General features: G+C 40.8%; 1 protein-coding gene across 1 annotated transcript in view; it reads left to right on the top strand.

The window, feature by feature from the left end:
• The window catches only part of LOC124805125 (WD repeat-containing protein 81), a 303,608-nt gene that overhangs the window by 273,930 nt on the left and 11,079 nt on the right, over nucleotides 1-18,599 (top strand). The window contains exon 25 of the mRNA XM_047265582.1: nucleotides 9,892-10,185. Within this exon, the coding sequence (XP_047121538.1) occupies nucleotides 9,892-10,185 (294 nt within the window). The remainder of the gene's footprint in view (nucleotides 1-9,891; nucleotides 10,186-18,599) is intronic.

The raw sequence follows: 18,599 nt of genomic DNA, 5'->3' as shown, positions 1-18,599 counted from the left end.
CGCAACACAGTGAGAGGCACAATAAAGTGATTTTGCAGCACAACAACGCTCAAGCCCACATTGCAAAAGAGGTCAAAACCTACTTGGAAACGTTAAAATGGGAAGTCCTAGCTGGCCGGAGTGGCCGTGCGGTTCTAGGCGCTACAGTCTGGAACCGAGCGACCGCTACGGTCGCAGGTTCGAATCCTGCCTCGGGCGTGGATGTGTGTGATGTCCTTAGGTTAGTTAGGTTTAATTAGTTCTAAGTTCCAGGCGACTGATGACCTCAGAAGTTAAATTGTATAGTGCTCAGAGCCATTTGAACCATTTTTGGAAGTCCTACCCCATTCGCCTTATTTTCCGGACATTGCTCCCTCTGGCTTTCACCTGCTTAGATCAATGGTGCATGGCCTGGCTGACCAACACTTCTGATCTCATTAAGAAGTCACAAATTGGATCGATTTGTGGAATGATTCAAAAGATGAACAATTTTTTCGACACGGGATTCGTACACTGCCCAAAAGATGGGAGAAAGTAGTGGCCAGCGATGGAAAATACTTAGAATGATACATGTGTAACCAATTTGTTTCATTAAAGCCTCAAATGTGGGGGAAAAAAATGGCGGAAGAAAAGTTGTATACCTTGTATGTTTTGCAAAATTATATTTATTTGGTCACTAAGCACCTTCCGGCTTCTTAGACCATATTCACATGACAATTGAATGTCACAAACACAGACACAATGATGTGCAACTTGTACAGATATTATATATATAAAGGAGACCAAAAGATACAAAAATGATAACACTTATAGTGTTTATGTTGCGACGTAAAGTAAAGTGTCAGGATACCAGTCAGGAACAATAAGCAGAGAGAGCTGTGAAGAAGATGTCAGCCAATTGCACGCTGATCGGCTCCTCCCCAGGGCGATAATGTGACAGCAGTGGCCTCAATGTGAAGAGAACATAAGCACCACACCCAACTGGTAGCAGCCCAGTTCAAGAATAGCATAAAGACTAGCCATTTCACTTCTGCTATGTAGCAGTGTCTATACTGAAGAAACTTGCTTATTTTGTCTGTCGCCCTTTGCTTACTACACATCTGTGTAAATACAAAGTTGTGTATTGTAATCATTTCCTTTTGTAATAAACTTCTTTAATACGATTTGTTTGAGTTTGTGCAGTGATCCAAGAAAGCAGGTTTCCTAGACACCACATATTCAATGCTTAGGCAGGAGTCAACATTTGGTGACAAGGATGGGATAACGAGATGGCATTTGAGGTGCAAAAGTCCTGGAAGTTTGCTGATGTAAATTGGGGCCCATTGTCAGTGACCAGGGCTTCTGAGAGGCCTTTGAGGGCAAACAAGCATGCCAACTCCTAGATCATCTTCGCTGAGGCTGTGGACTGTATGTGAAACATGAAGGGGCATCCACTGCTCATATCCACAACCAGGAGCCACATAGAGCTGAGGAATGGGGCAGCAAAGTCCAAATGAATGGGGGCGGGACCAAGGAGACACTGCTGTGACCTGTGGGAAATACCGATGGGGAGCCGCTTGCCTGCTGTGACATGTGGGGCACTCCTTCACTATCCTGGCAATATCTGTGTTGATGCCTCTCCAGTAGACATATTCCCAGGTGAGGCACTTTGTTAAAATGACTGCCCAATGACCATAATGGAGAAGCCGAAGAACCTTATGTTAGAGGGTTCTGGGAAAGAGTACCCCAGCGCAGCCCATGGTGCCCTGTATCAACAGAGTGCCAGGTGAGGATGAAACTCATGACACCTGATTCAGAAGGCATGGAGGTCTGAGTGTACAAGACATTTCTTGCCCAAGGGACAGCCTTGTGTTGTATAATGCAAAACCTCCTAGAGGAAAGGATCTTTCACCATTTTTCTTCCCAAGAGGTGCGCATCAGTCATGAGATGTCCATGACATCAGCAGCCTCACTGTCTTCATGAAAACAGACTTCCAGATCCTTATCAAATTCTGGGTCGTGACCAACAGGCAATCACAATTTGGATATTGTAGGCATATCCTATAGAAACAGAGCTCACTGTCACAGCTGGCATGCCGTGCAGGTCAGTATTGTTGCTGAAGGCTTGAAGAGATGCAGTAGAGGTTATGATCTGTCATGAGTGTGAATAGCTGGCCATAGATGTAATCATGGAAGTGTTTGGTGCCAAAAATAATGGCCAAAGCCTCCTTTTCTATTTGGCTGTAGTTCCTCTGTGCTACCCACAAATGCAGTGGGTCACTCCATGCCATTCTCAATGTGGGACAAAATTGCACTGATCCCATAGTCAAAGACATCGGCCACTAACACCAGTGGTTTCATTGGATCGTATGCCTGTAGACAAGTAGGCCGAGGGGTGGCCTCATTCAAGTCATGGAACAGCTTATCACATTGGGAAGACCACTACCAGAGCACATTCTTACAGAGCAATTCGTGCAGTGGATGTAGCATGGGAGTGAACTGTCGATAATAGTTCAAACTTGAGCTGGGACATGTCTGTGGGGGCCAATAAATGTTGGATGGCACACACATGCTGCAGCATAGGCCATATTCCTGATGAAAGGAAGTTGTGTCCTAAATATTTGACGTGGAATGCGGAAAAAGAACATCTGTGAAGATTACAAGAAGGTTTGCCATCATGAACAATGAGAAGAGCATGTTGAGGTTCCAGGCAATATCAATCATATTCTTTTCAGTGACCAGAATATTATTGATATAGTTCACTGTCTCTGTGATGTCCTTTAAGAGTTGCTCCAACTACCTCTTGAAGATTGATGAGGTGCTGGTGATGCCATGCAGAAGCCACATATATTGAAACAATCCAATGTTTATGACCATAATCGTCTTGGAGTTGTCATCCAATGGGAGATGGAGATAAGCATCCTGAATGTTGATTTTGGTGAATGCCATATCCCCAGTCAGACAGGAAACAATTTCCCTAAGCTTGGGAATGGTATACTTGGTGACTGTGGACTGAGTGTTCACAGCGGTCTTGAAGTCGCCAAAATACAGACGACACTTGACGTTTTCTCCACAGCCACGATGGGGGGACACCCATTGATTACGCATGACTGGACTGAGGAAGCCCTATTCTGGAGACACTGCAATTCCTATCGAAGCTTATCATGGAGAGCAAACTCGACATTGCACACTTTAAAAAATTTTTGGACACCATGGGTAATAGGAGGATATGTGCCTCGAACCCTAAAACCCCCACCAACAGCTTCTGGAACACTAAAGGCTGAGGATGTGGATCGCTTCAGAGGTGTTATGGGTCCTGGGGCCCAAGGCATATAATAAGGCTAAGCCAAGCAGCTTAGGTGCCCCAAGGACTGCAACCTGAAAAATTTTAGCCAGGTTAACATGGCACCATGGCAGAACCTGGTCCTGCCATGGAAATGTGGTCGTTAGTAAAACTACATAGCGTTGTGGCGAAGGGGCACAGTGGAGGAGATCTGATGGCTTGGTATGCAAACCAGTTGATTATTATAGCTGCTGGCGCAGTGTCAATCTGGATGGTGACTGATTTGCTTTCCAAGTCAACTTACAGAGAGAGCAGCTGAGTGGGCTGTGGGAGGCCAGTCTGTGCCAGTGCCATTTCTGGAAAATTTTGTTGGAAAGGATCCTTTTCACAGTTGCCCTATGCCCAGGCATGGACAGGAAAGTGGAGGAGTAATGAGCTTCATAATTTTGGACAGACTTACTGCAGGCAGTTCACTCCGCCTTGCGAAAAGGGCATCGTTGTCATGGGTATGTAACAAAACACTGTTTACAAGATGGTAATTGTTTGAAATGATATGTCCTTGGAGGGTCTTTTATGAACATGGGTGTCAACCACTGTTGCAAAGCTTACAAGTCAGGATGGGAGGCAAATAACAGAGCTGGAGCTTGTACAGCGCCTGCTGCCCTGAGAGATTGCTCAAAAGCCTGAATGGTGGGAAGGCATGGTTCAAGCAACCTTTGATTTCAGTAGATCCTACTATAGGCCTTCATCAGGGGTGTGAACTAAACTGTTTTGTGGACCAGAGCTGATGCACAAGGGACCTTGCATTGTCCATTGGCACATTGTTACCAGCATTCCTGGGAGGGACCCTAGAGTCTAGCTATCAATTCCCTACAGGTTTCAAAATGTAGCTTCTGACAGCTAAAGAACTTGTGTCGAGCTGCAGCAATGTGTATCTGATCATCTAAGTAATCAGCTAAGCTTTTCTTCAAGGAATCATAGGGCACTAAGTGCAGTTCTGCTTGGGGATGTAACTATTGAGCAGCTGGTAGATCGCAGGTCCCGTGTCCTGTGTTGGTCAAGCGGAAGGTGTGCTACTGCTGATCACCACAGATGTTGTTCACTGCAAAATGCTGCTCTAATTAGGCTATGCAGCTGACCCAAGGTTCTATTTTCATGTCAGAGGGTTGAAGGGCATTGGCGCCAATGTGCCTGGGTGTTAACTGGGTGGTGGTTTGGGAACCGATCCCCACAGTAACCGGAGGAGGTGACTTTAAAGAGAAAACTTGTGTCAGTAGAGCGTTATTCACCTGATGCATCCTTTGGAGTGAGAGCAACACCAGATGCGTAGTGTCTGTGTTCAATGGCAAGGATGCTGCTTGTTCCTGATCTACCTGGGCATGGTACACAGGTTCTAATCACTTCAAAAAAATTCTCATCGTCACTGTAGAATCTGTCTGTTTTTCCTAATTGAAAGAGAGCTTCTTTATTTTCCTTCCAAAACCCAAAAAACTCTTTGTCACAATTTATAATTACAAATTAATCTGTCTCTTCTGCAGTTCCAAACAAAATACAGCTCTTTAGAATTGGCTCCACCTACCTCTGTGGAGCCAGAACTAAACACTGAAATGTCTAACACTTCAAGACAGCTATTTTCCAATGCAGAACCCTACTAGTTGGCGTTACCGTCGGTGTATGAATTGACCAGGTATTGTTGCAGGAATTCTGCAGTGATCCCTGGGTTTCCTTAAATAGCTATTCTCCAGGAAGAGAGGTGCTTCCCTCTACTAACTCATGACCACAGGCATGGTCTTGTGATGCAGCCAGCAACTTCTTGCTCTTGCCTGGCGAGGCTCCTGGTAGTCTGTAGCTCTCAGTGTGCCTCCTATCAGTCTGGGGTATACTTGAAAATCCCACGTGGCTGCAACAGACTGCACAAGCATTGCTTCCCGTGACTCATGTCTTATAGCTGCCATGCATGTTGCGGCTAGTGCCCCTGGACAGCTTAGCACATATGACATTAGTGAATAAAAATATGCAAAATATGTCAACTTACTGATTTTCCCCCCTCCCCAAAGATTTGCAATGATTCCAATTGCAAATGTGGCTGAACTAAGTTGTTTTAGGAGTTCCAAAATGTGCTTTTTCCAATTTGAATTCTCATCGATGTGGGCACATAAGAATTTTGTAGTTTCCACCCTATTTATTACTTCCTCACCATGTGTTATACTTATCATTGGCGTAGTATCCCTAGATGTGCAGAACTGATATGTTCTGTCTTTTTAAAATTGATCTCTCTTTAAAACTGAGGATGAGACCATTCACAGAAAACCAGTCAATGATACTTTTAAGAACTTTGTTTACCATTTCATCTGTTTCTGTATGCACGTTTGGATTGATTACAGTATTAGTGCCATCTGCATAAATAACTAATTCTCCTTTTGTATATGAGACGGAAGATCGTTTACATGTGTGAGGAATAATAAGAGGAGCTAAGATTGAACCTTGGGGAAGTCCATACTTGATTTGTACCCAGGCAGAATTATGTTCCCAGGCATACATTTTTTTTGTATGTCCATACTTGTGAATGATGGTCTGCGGGACTTTGGCCATTCACTTCCATAATAAAATGAAATACCTGCACCTGTCATTATGATGTTAATCTATTATACTGCAACCATTGTCGGTAACTCAATATACCATCTTCAGGCCTCAACTGACCCCAATTGCCTACATGGTTCCATCAGTGGCCAAAATCTATGCACTGGATTCTGCAGAATACTGTAAAATTGATGTTGTGTCTGCAACCATCAATTACCAACCCAGACCTGAAGATGGTGTGTTGAGTCACCAAAACTGGTTACAATATAATAAAATAACATCATAATGATGGCTGCAGGTGTTTCATTTTATTACTGGACTACATTGGTTGGATTACTAAGTACAACTTTCTGCATTCTTTTATAAAGATATGATATTATCCATTGGTTGGCTAACCATCAGTCTCATAAAACTTCCATTTATCTAGGAGAATACTGTGATGCACACAGTCAAATGCCTTTGACAGATTACAGAAAATACCAATTAGTGCTGTTTTATTATTTAATGCGTGTAAATCTGGTGAATGCACGTGCAAATGGCATTGTCAGTAGAGCAACCCTTCTGACACTGAACTGTGGTTTGCTGAAGATATTATTATTGCTAAGATGAGATACTATTCTAGAATACATCACCTTCTTAAAAATTTTGAAAAATGATGTCAGCAGTAAAACAGGTCAGTTGTTATTGCCATCTCGCTTATCACCTATTCTTAAAGATTTTGGAGTAGATGTTGAAAGTCAGAAATATCAAGGAACTGGTTCCTTTTATAACAAAATAACTTTTTTCATAAAGAACTAAACTGTTTGCATTTTGATAGCTTTGATATAGATGTATGATGGCCAACAGGTACCAGTCAGTAGTTACGAAAACTGGTGCATCATCCCATTTTCTGGTAAAATTAAAGTTTCACAACTAGAGACATGCATTTTGTAATACGAGCAGCATATCAAAGTCATCATTCTTCTGACTGTTTTGATGCAGCCTGCCACAAATTCCTATCTAGTGCCAACCTCTTTGTCTCGGAATAGCATTTGCAATCTACGTCCTCCATTATTTGCTGGATGTATTCCAATATTTGTCTTCCTCTCCAATGTTTATCCTCTACAGCTCTCTCTAGTACCATGGAAGATATTCCCTGATGTCTTAACTGATGTCCTACCATCCTTTCCCTTCTTGTCAGTGTTTTCCATATAGTCCTTTCCTCACTAATTCTATGGAGAAATTCCTCATTCCTTACATTATCAGGCCACCTAATTTTCAATACTATTTGCTTCAAATCACTTCTGTTCCAGTTTTCCCACAGTCCATGTTTTACTACCATAAAATCTTGTGTTCCAAATGTACATTCTCAGAAATTTATTCCTCAGATTAATGTCTACGTTTGATACTAGTGGACTTCTCTTGGCCAGGAATCGCCTTTTTGCCAGTGCTAGTCTCCTTTTTGCTCCATCCATCATGGGTTACTTTGCTGCCTAGGTAGGAGATATCCTTAACTTCATCTACTTTAAGATCACCAATCCTGATGTTTAGTGTCTCACTGTTCTCATTTCTGTTATTTCTCATTACTTTCATCTTTCTTCAACTTACTTTCAATCCATATCTTTACTTATTAGACTGTTGCTTTCATTCAGCAGATCCTATAATTTTTCACTTTCCCTGATGACAGCAATGTCATCAGCAAATCTTATCATTGATATCCTTTCAGCTTGAATTTTAATTCCACTCTTGAACCCTTCTTTTATTTCCCTCATTGATTTTTTGATGTATCGATTGTTGAACAGCAGGGGGAAGACTACATCCATATATTACAACCTTTTTAATCTGAGCACTTTGTACTTAGTCTTCCATTCTTATTATTTCTTCTTGGTTCCTGTACATATCGTATATTACCCATCTTTCCATATAGCTTAGTCCTGTTTTTCTCAGAATTTCAAACATCTTGCACCATTTGACATTGCACACACCTTTTCCAGGTCAACAAAGTCTGTGAATGTGTCTTGATTTTTCTTTAGACTTGCTTCCATTATGAACCACAACATCAGAATTGCCTCTCTGGTGCCTTTACCTTTCTGAAAACCAAACTGGTCATCATCTAACACATCCTTAACTCTCTTTTCCATTCTTCATATTATTCTTGTCAGCAACTTGGATGCATGAACTGTTAAACTGATTGTGCAATAATTCTCACACATGTTGGCTCTTTCAATCTTCGGAATTGTGTGAATGATGTTTTTCTGGAAGTTAGATGGTGTATTGCCTGACTCCTACACTATACACCAGTGTGAGTAGTCATGTTGTTGCCACTTTCCTCAATGGTTTTAGAAATTCTTATGGAATGTTATCCATCCATTCTGCCTTATTTGATTTTAAGTTTTCCAGACCTCTCTTAAATTCTGATACTTGTACTGGATTTCCTCTCTCTTCTGTTTCAACTCCTGTTTCTTCTGTCACGTCATCACACAAGTCCTTCCCCTCATAGAGATGTTTAGTGTATTCTTTCCACCTATCTTCACCCTACTCTGTATTTAACAGTGGTATTTCCATTGCACTCTTAATGTTACCACCGCTGCTTTTAATTTCAGTGAAGCTTGTTTTGACTTTCCTGTATGCTGAGTCAGTCCTTCAGACAACCATTTCATTTTTTATTTCTTCACATTTTTCATGCAGCCATTTCACGTTAGCTTCCCTGCACTTCCTATTTATTTCACTCCTAAGGGACTTGTATTTCTGTATTCCTGAATTTCCATGAACATTTTGTATTTCTTTGTGTCATCATTCAACTGAAGTATTTCTTTTGTTAACCATAGTTTTTTCACAGTTGCCTTCTTTGTACCAACTGTTTTCTTTCCAACTTCTATGATTGCTCTTTTTAGAGATGCCCATTCCTCTTCAGCTGAACCACCTACTGATCTATTCCTTATTGCAGTACCTATAGCTCTGAGAACTTCAAGCATACCTCTTCCTTTCTTAGTACTTCCATATCCAACTTCTATGCACATTGATTCTTCCTAACTAGTCTCTTAAACTTCAACCTACTCTTCATCATTATTAAACTGTGATCTGAGTCTATATCAGGTCCTCATTACACCTTAAAATTCAATATCTGATTTCAGAATTTCTACCTGACTATGATGTAATCTAACTGAAATCTTATCATATCTACCAACATTTTCCAAGTATGCCTCCTCCTCTTTTTGATTCTTGAACGGAGTATTTGCTATTACTAGCTGAAATTTATTGCAGAATGCAATTAATCTTTCTCCTCTCTCATTCCTAGTACCAAGTCCATATTCTCCCGTAGTCATTTCTTCTACTCCTTCCCCTACAACCGTATTCCAGTCCCCCATGTCTGTTAGGTTTTCATCTCCCTTTACATACTGAATTATCCATTCAATATCCTTGTATACTTTCTCTCTCTCTTCATCTTTGGCTTGCAGTGTCATCATGTATGAATTCTGTCCAAAAAATTCTGGAAATTTGTCCACAAAATTTTTCTACGCTTATCTTTTAGTTATAGTTCATAGTAGCTTATCCACATTCCTGTTTTTTATTCATTGTTAAACCTACACCAGCATTACCCCTATTTGATTTTATATTTATAACCCTGTATTCACCTGACCAGAATTTGTGTTCCTTGTGCCACCGAACTTTACTAATCCCCGCTGTAACTTTAACTTATCCATTTCCCTTTTTAAATTTTCTAACCTGCATGCCCAATTAAGGAATCTGACATATGCTCCAATCTGTAGAATGCCAATTTTATATCTCCGGATAACTATGTCCTCCTGAGTAGTCCCCACTCGGAGAACCGAATGGGGGACTATTTTACCTCCGGAATATAATCATTTAAGCACACAGTAGAGCTGCATGCCCTCAGGCGAAATTACAGCATAGTTTCCCCATGATTCTGTTCCACATAATAATCATATTCTTTTTTGCCTTATTTAATTAGAGTTTTCATGAAAGGAAAAAAAAGTGTGCAGTGATGTAATCATGTTACTAACTAATAATCCTGAGTATCTCTGACCCTTTTTAAATTCTTGATTAATTTCCATTTTTATTTATTTTAGGGTGATGGAACTGCTGTTTCCCCGTGTCGATGGACTTATACTGGTCACCGTAAGTGTGTACTGGCAGTGGCACTTATAGAGTCACTACGGCTTGCTGCCTCGTGTGACTCAATCATCCATATATGGGACCCATTTATGGGAAGTGTAATTGCTCATATGAACTCACCACGCTACCCACCTGTCAATGTCCTTCAGGCTTTGCCACCACCAAGCCGTGTCCTGCTTGCGGCCACTACAGACACTACACTGCGGCTTGTTGATGCACGAACCTGTTCTTTTGTCAATGAACTGAAGGTAAATCACTTGTTCAGTTAGTGTTTAATATGTTTGTGTAGTTTAGTTTATTGACATTTTATGTAGTCATATTTCTATCATCTATTACCTATTATAACTCTGTTATAGTTACATTTTAATTATGTCACCAAAGTTTTTTGTAATAGGTGAGATATTTGGGCACAATAAATTTGTATTTTGCACAGTAGTATAAACACCAATAAGACTAAAGAGAAATTTTCTGTGTGGATGCTATGGAACTATTGTGGCTATATTTTTTCTCTGTTTTCTGTAAAACACACACACACACACACACACACACACACACACACACACACTGGGTGTCTCAGGAGAAATAGTAAATATTCAAATATTGTAGGAGGTGTTAATACAGAATATTTCACATAAAACATTCCATATATTATGTGTCCAATTTGTACCATTTACAGAGATATAACTGATTACTGAGATAGGTTGAAGTGAGTTGCTCTGTTGATTGTCATTTTTGCTGTAAAGTTCAAGTTGTACCTAAGTTTGCATAATTGAATTTTTCAGTTATGATTGTGGTTATAATTTGTTGACCAATTTTACTGTATTGTTTAAGCCTGTTGCATGTATTTTTTAAGTGCTTAATATACCACTATGGTATCTGTTTGAGAGTTTTGTAATGGAAATGCTGCTGCTACATGTAGAGAATACAGTAGACAATTTCCTAATGGAAGAATACCTGGTTGAAGAGTTTTTACTCATGTTTCCACTAAACTGTCTATGAGATTGGTACAGTGTCCAGCAGTCATCTATACTTGCAAATGAACAGTGTGTGAATGAAGTATAAAAATTATTCGGTTGGTAGTAGTTTGAAAAGAGATATAACATCAACAAAGGTATAGCGAGAAAAATGGAATGTAATCAAATTAAATCAGGTGGTACTGAGGAAATTATATTATGAAATGAGACACTAAAAGTAACAGATGAGTTTTGCTATTTAGGCAGCAAAATAAATGACATCCAAAGTAGAGGCTATAAGGGGACCTCCAGAAAGTAAAGAACATTTTGCCACACCAAGATATTCTTTAATAACAATAATAATAATAATAACAATAATAATAATAATACAGAAGCTGAATATACACATTCTGTCACATACTGGTCTACTTTTCCACATAGTCGCCTTTGACATTAAGGCACATGTACCCTCTTCATACCATGTGGCCACCTGCCTTTTCAACCATGTCACAGCAGCGTCCTCCAGGTCTTCATCATTTGTAAAGCATTTACCAACAAGATGCTCTTTCACTTTTGGAAACAGGAAAAAGTTCAATGATGCCAAGTTCAGACTGTAGGAATTTCTCTTGCAATGAGGTTCGTGTCTGCTAAGCAATATAGCCATGTGCAGACATGCATTGTTGTATAAGAGAACAATTCCATGTGAGAGCTTACCTCTTCAGCAGTTTTGGATAGCCTGATGAAGATGTTGATGGGTAACACATTTAGCATCACTATTGATTGTTGTGTTGTGGGACACAAAATTGATGAGTAGGACCCTTCCACTGTCACAGAATACAGAATGTGAGATCCTGCCCACTCGTTTAATGTAGGTTGCCTAGGAAGCTGTTTTCTCGGTTAGCTAGACAACATTCAAGCACATCATATTAATGGAGTTTATAACAGTAAATTGAATTGACAGTACTTAACTTTGCCTCTTTACAAAGAGGTGTTGCAAACAATTGACAACATGCAAATAATCAATGTCCTTTGATATATGCAATTTCCCTGCAAGCAAATAATATAGATCACAAGTCAGAGCTAAATAGTGTGGATCAAGGCTCTTCTTCTATTGAGGCTCTTCTAGTGTATCTGAGGCTAGCTGGAGCAGCGTTTATATTCTCTTTCTACAGGGGCTGCTCCCATCGTTGTGTGGTCCTAGTCAGTGTACTATTGACTGACATCAGTGTTCTCTGCTGTTATGTTTCAGGCCAACATGCTGGCACTTGATGTTATGCTGGAACACAGAAGCCATCAGTTTGTGAATTGATGCAATTAGTTTGAACTTGTGAGGCTTCTGTGGGTATTGAGGATGATTCCTCTCCATAGACTGTTGCTTCTTTGTAGGGGCATTGTGAGGAACCTGGGTTTCATCTCCTGTAACGTTCTGGTCAATGAATGTGTTGCCATCCCTTTTGTAATGCTCTATGGAAGCTAATGCAGCACCCATTTTCACAGCTTTCGGGTCATCTGTGAGCACGTATGGCTCCCACTGTGTGCCGATTTTGTGGTATCCTAAGTGCTGAGTGACATTTTCAAAGCACAGTTGAACGACACACTTCCTGACGTTGTCCGTGCATGTTGCTGATCATGAATTGCCGATTCTCTTTAATGATACAATCCACCTTTTTGTTGTGGTGCCTCTCTGATGATGGAGGATCACCCTGATTCCTCTTAGTCTTGAACATCTTTTCTCTCATTCTTAAACATTAAGCACTACTTTCAGACACTGGTTGCTTTCATTACACTTTCGCCATAAACGGTAACAAGTCTGCAGTGGGTGTCACAGGGTATAACATTTTCTGGCTGCAGAAGATGAATATCTAACACCTCACACTCTGTGGAATTCACAGTTGTCACAGCTATCTCTACACCTATCATGTGATAGGGTCTGACTTGAACCATATACAGCACCTGTCCACATAACACTGAACACCAGAAACCTATGAGGGGCTGCCACAAGACAGATGTGCGGACTGTGTGTGCAAATGTTCCTTATTTCCTGGATGGTGCTCGTAAAGTGTAGACTTGCAATAGCACAAAAAACATTTCTGAGAAAGAGGAAAATAAATTTAACCCTTGAGAGGGTATGAAGTGTGGAAATCACAAATAATATTGTTTTGTACTGTTCCATTGTTGTTTTACAGTTTCCAGCCTCTACCTATTCCTTCATAATTGCATCAGTTAACACAGTAATAGTTGTGTTGCCATACATTCAAGTGATCAGCAGTAATATAAAATAAATAGCAACCTAGGTAAGACAAAATTAGTGATCCATGGAAGAAAATGGCCCAGATTCAGAGCTAACAGCCCAATCCCACAATGGGGCAGTTATCTACAAGGTAATTAGTAATCAAATAAGTGAGTGGCAGGGATCTAATGCAGCAGCACTGTTTAATGCTTTGAATGGTTCATTACTGTGGGGTAAAACTTGGGTGCAGCAACAAAGTGATACAGTGAAAGGCCTATTTTTTTATTGTGTAATTAAACTAAGCGTGAACTGTAATTTTGTTCATACATGTTTACCTCAGTAACATAAAGACAGCTTTTCTTTACATGTGTACAAAGTGCACCACACGTCCCCTCATGTTGTGAAAAACCATGTGGTGCTGAAGGGTTACCTGTTATGAAGTTTTTTGTGAAGACCTTCATCTGGATAATAGTCTTGGTCAGAAATGAAACATGGATGATAAGCAGTTCAGACAAGAAGGGAATGGAAACTTCTGAAATGTGGTGCTGTAGATTAGATGGATGGATCGAATAGCTAATAAGGAGGCCCAGAGCTTAACTAGGGGTAAAAGAAATTATTTATGGTACAACTAGACTAGAAGAAGGAACTGGCCAATTGAATGCATCCTTAGACATCAAGGAAAAGTCAGTAATGGAGAGAAGTGTGGGGGGTGAAAACTGTGAAGAGAGACCTTGACAGGAACACAGTAAGTAGGTTCAAATGGACGTTGGTTGCAGTAGTAGTTATTCAGAGATGATGAGGCTTGAACAAGATGGACTAGTGTGGAGAGCTATATCACATCAGCCTTTAGACTAAAGGCCACAAAAACAACACAGAATGTAGTCCTTCAACAAACACACACAGAATTTCTACACATAATGGTGCTCCACATATAGGAATATGGTCGACATTAAGTATCATTTACAGTAATTTCAACTTCTTCAGGGAGGAGATGAAGGTAGCTGGAATCTTGTCATTACCTAATTGCAAATCTCTGAATAATTCCATTAATACTGCTTACTGGTATCAGTAACACTCATAACTCCATTGGTCATCCAATGCAAACTCACATCCTCTGTCAAGACTCATTTTCAAGAAAGTTTTTCTTATAATATGTGGTGTGGTTATGACAATCAATTGATTGGGCTTGTTGTGTTACAGTGTCATCTTACTGTGCCCGGTTAATTAGAATTTCTAAAATGAGCTTCCAGCATTATTGGAGGAGATTATTATGGCTACAAGGATGGGTATGTTGCTCCTGCACATTCTTGTCATCAAGTGACACATAATCTAAACTTAACATTCCCTGGAAAATGGGTAGGCAGAAATGACCATTTTATTGGCCACCATTGTCCCTTACCTCTTTAGATTTTTGCCTGAGGCGATAGTTGAAAGATGAAGTCTACAAAGAAAAAGTAATCACAAAAGACAAATTGATCATTCTGATTATTAACAGTGCTGCTCTCATGAAAGAACACCAATACAACCTCACAAGAGCTACATGCAGTCTCGTCAAAATTCAAATGTGGATTGAAGTTGGAGCTTAAATTTGTGAAAACTAACTTTGAACTCAATCATTTGCTTTATTTGACAGCTTCTGGGAGTATTTTTGTGGATTATATTCTAACAGCTGTATCTCTGTAACCAATAAAAATTGGACATGTTATATGAAATGTTTTATTCAGATTAGTCTATATTGTTACCTCCTAAAATATTGTGTATTCCTCTTGAAGTATTATTAGTGTCACCAAATACAGATCAAGTGGTAGCTGTTTGTGTTTCTCCTTGTTAATGATAATACTATATGAATAATAAAAATGTTGGAAGTGTTGTTAAAATCTATTCTTAAACTAGAAAATACACTTACTAAGTTTTCTGTAAATTTGTAAGAGCTGTTTCTGGTTATCACAGCATATCCTGAGGTCATGGTAATAGATCACAAATTAATACTTATTTACTGAACGAATTGGTGGAGCTGTTATGGCACCATTATCTTTCAGCTATCCAAATTTATATTTCATATGGAATCTGTAAATCTTTTTGAGCAAATCCCAGGGTAGCTCCTGTGATGAGATTGCAGCCAAATGGATGGCAGTTAAGAGTCCCTTTCAGGTTAATCCCCATGGTTAGTCTGCCCTGCAGCTAAAAACTTTGTCATTAAATTTAAAATTATTAACAGGCTATACAAATTCTAACATGTCAGTGCACTCAGTCATTTCTTCTTGTTTAATCTCCCTGTCATAAGGTTTTTCTTTACTCTCTCTATCCCATTAATTGAATGTATCTAAAAACAAAGATGATGAGACTTACCAAACAAAAGCGCTGGCAGGTCGATAGACACACAAACAAACACAAACACACACACAAAATTCTAGCTTTCGCAACCAACGGTTGCTTCATCAGGAAAGAGGGAAGGAGAGGGAAAGACGAAAGGATGTGGGTTTTAAGGGAGAGGGTAAGGAGTCATTCCAATCCCGGGAGTGGAAAGACTTACCTTAGGGGGAAAAAAGGACAGGTATACACTCACACACATGCACATATCCATCCGCACATACACAGACACAAGCAGACATTTGTAAAGGCAAAGAGTTTGGGCAGAGATGTCAGTCGTATCCCTGCCTACGTAGTTCAACACCTTCAACCCATTACATGCAGTCTCCCATCCTTCATCAAAGACACCAACCACTTTCTCGAACGTCTAGAATCCTTACCCAGTCTGTTACCCCCGGAAACTATCCTTGTAACCATTGACGCCACTTCCTTATACACAAATATTCCGCACGTCCAGGGCCTCGCTGCGATGGAGCACTTCCTTTCACGCCAATCACCTGCCACCCTACCTAAAACCTCTTTCCTCATTACCTTAGCCAGCTTCATCCTGACCCACAACTTCTTCACTTTTGAAGGCAAGACATACCAACAATTAAAGGGAACAGCCATGGGTACCAGGATGGCCCCATCATACGCCAACCTATTCATGGGTCGCTTAGAGTAAGCCTTCTTGGTTACCCAGGCCTGCAAACCCAAAGTTTGGTAGATTTATTGATTACATCTTCATGATCTGGACTCACAGTGAAGAAGAACTCCAAAATTTCCTCTCCAACCTCAACTCCTTTGGTTCCATCAGATTCACTTGGTCCTACTCCAAATCCCATGCCACTTTTCTTGACGTTGACCTCCATCTGTCCAATGGCCAGCTTCACACGTCCGTCCACATCAAACCCACCAACAAGCAACAATACCTCCATTATGACAGCTGCCACCCATTCCACATCAAACTGTCCCTTCCCTACAGCCTAGGTCTTTGTGGCAAACGAATCTGCTTCAGTCCAGAATCCCTGAACCATTACACCAACAACCTGAAAACAGCTTTCGCATCCCGCAACTACCGTCCCGACCTGGTACAGAAGCAAATAACCAGAGCCACTTCCTCATCCCCTCAAACCCAGAACCTCCCACTGAAGAACCCCAAAAGTGCCCCACTTGTGACAGGATACTTTCCGGGACTGGATCAGACTCTGAATGTGGTTCTCCAGCAGGGATACGACTTCCTCAAATCCTGCCCTGAAATGAGATCCATCCTTCATGAAATCCTCCCCACTCCACCAAGAGTGTCTTTCTGCCGTCCACCTAACCTTCGTAACCTCTTAGTTCATCCCTATGAAATCCCCAAACCACCTTCCCTACCCTCTGGCTCCTACCCTTGTAACCACCCCCGGTGTAAAACCTGTCCCATGCACCCTCCCACCACCACATACTCCAGTCCTGTAACCCGGAAGGCGTACACGATCAAAGACAGAGCCACGTGTGAAAGCACCCACATGATTTACCAACTGACATGCCTACACTGTGAAGCTTTCTATGTGGGAATGACCAGCAACAAACTGTCCATTCGCATGAATGGACACAGGCAGACAGTGTTTGTTGGTAATGAGGATCACCCTGTGGCTAAACATGCCTTGGTGCACGGCCAGCACATCTTGGCACAGTGTTACACTGTCCGGGTTATCTGGATACTTCCCACTAACACCAACCTGTCAGAACTCTGGAGATGGGAACTTGCCCTTCAGTATATCCTCTCTTCTCGTTATCCGCCAGGCCTCAACCTCCGCTAATTTCAAGTTGCCGCCGCTCATACCTCACCTGTCTTTCAACAACATCTTTGCCTCTTTACTTCCGCCTCGACTGACATCTCTACCCAAACTCTTTGCCTTTACAAATGTCTGCTTGTGTCTGTGTATGTGTGGATGGATATGTGCGTGTGTGCGAGTGTATACCTGTCCTTTTTTCCCCCTAAGGTAAGTCTTTCCAATTCCCGGGATTGGAATGACTCCTTACCCTCTCCCTTAAAACCCACATCCTTTCATCTTTCCCTCTCCTTCCCTCTTTCCTGATGAAGCAACCGTTCGTTGTGAAAGGTAGAATTTTGTGTGTATGTTTGTGTTTGTGTGTCTATCGACCTGCCAGATATATTTTTCCCATGTGGAATGTTTCCCTCTATTATATTCATACCATTAATGGAATGCTTGTATATAAACTGTTTCTTTAGTTGCTCCTGTTAGAATCTTAATGTCCTTCCCATCATTTGCTAAGTCAAAGCCGATCTTAATGTTATAGGTTCTCTAATCAAAATTCCTGTTTTGATACGTTTCAAAATTGTCTTGTATAAATGGCTGGAGGGAAACACAAAACCACACTTTGGCAAGGTGTGCCACACCAGTGAGGACACTGTGCTCTTGTCTGCCAGCAAGATCACAAGTATGCCATATGTTGTTGGCAATGCCACAAATAAACATAATAGTGAAGCATTTGAGACAGTGACAGCTGTGTCACCTATATGTCTGTCTCATTTGCCTCATGGATTATCTGTTAGACGCTTTAGAATTTCTGTTCTGTTCCTGATAGATAGAAAAGTTTCATCTGGTAGAAACGAAATTAGTCACCTTGTCATCTCCCCACTTGGAATTTCAACTCTCCAAACCAGTGATTCAAGCCTCTCCATATTATCTGATTGTAATTGGCAGATTTGCCAAAACATTCTTTTGTGAATAGATTGTGATCTTTGACATACCACTGTGTGTAGCTACAGGTCAATACTGACAGTTTATCATCTGTTCAAGGCACTAGGAATGCTACTGCAGGGACCAGCTGCACAGAATTCGGGTATCTGGCTACAAACCTTTACTGAATGAACTAGTAGAGGTTTTACATCATGATTTAAAGGCCTCTCTCAGGTATCATGCCTTTGGACTCTGGATGAAGACTCTACTGGTTGTCCTGCTTGCTCTGCAGATTGCCTTCAAAGATGACCTAAATTATCATCTATGGACACACAACCTGGAGAATTTGTTCATACCACTCCCAATAATGAAAATGAAGTATCTGGCTTTGTGCAATGGTTACACACACAGATCTGCAGGTTTTGACCTACAATAATCAT

The sequence above is a fragment of the Schistocerca piceifrons genome, chromosome 7, assembly GCF_021461385.2.
Source record: "Schistocerca piceifrons isolate TAMUIC-IGC-003096 chromosome 7, iqSchPice1.1, whole genome shotgun sequence".
NCBI classification, from domain to species: Eukaryota; Metazoa; Arthropoda; class Insecta; order Orthoptera; family Acrididae; genus Schistocerca; species Schistocerca piceifrons.
This window is presented reverse-complemented; position numbering and strand designations above follow the sequence as displayed.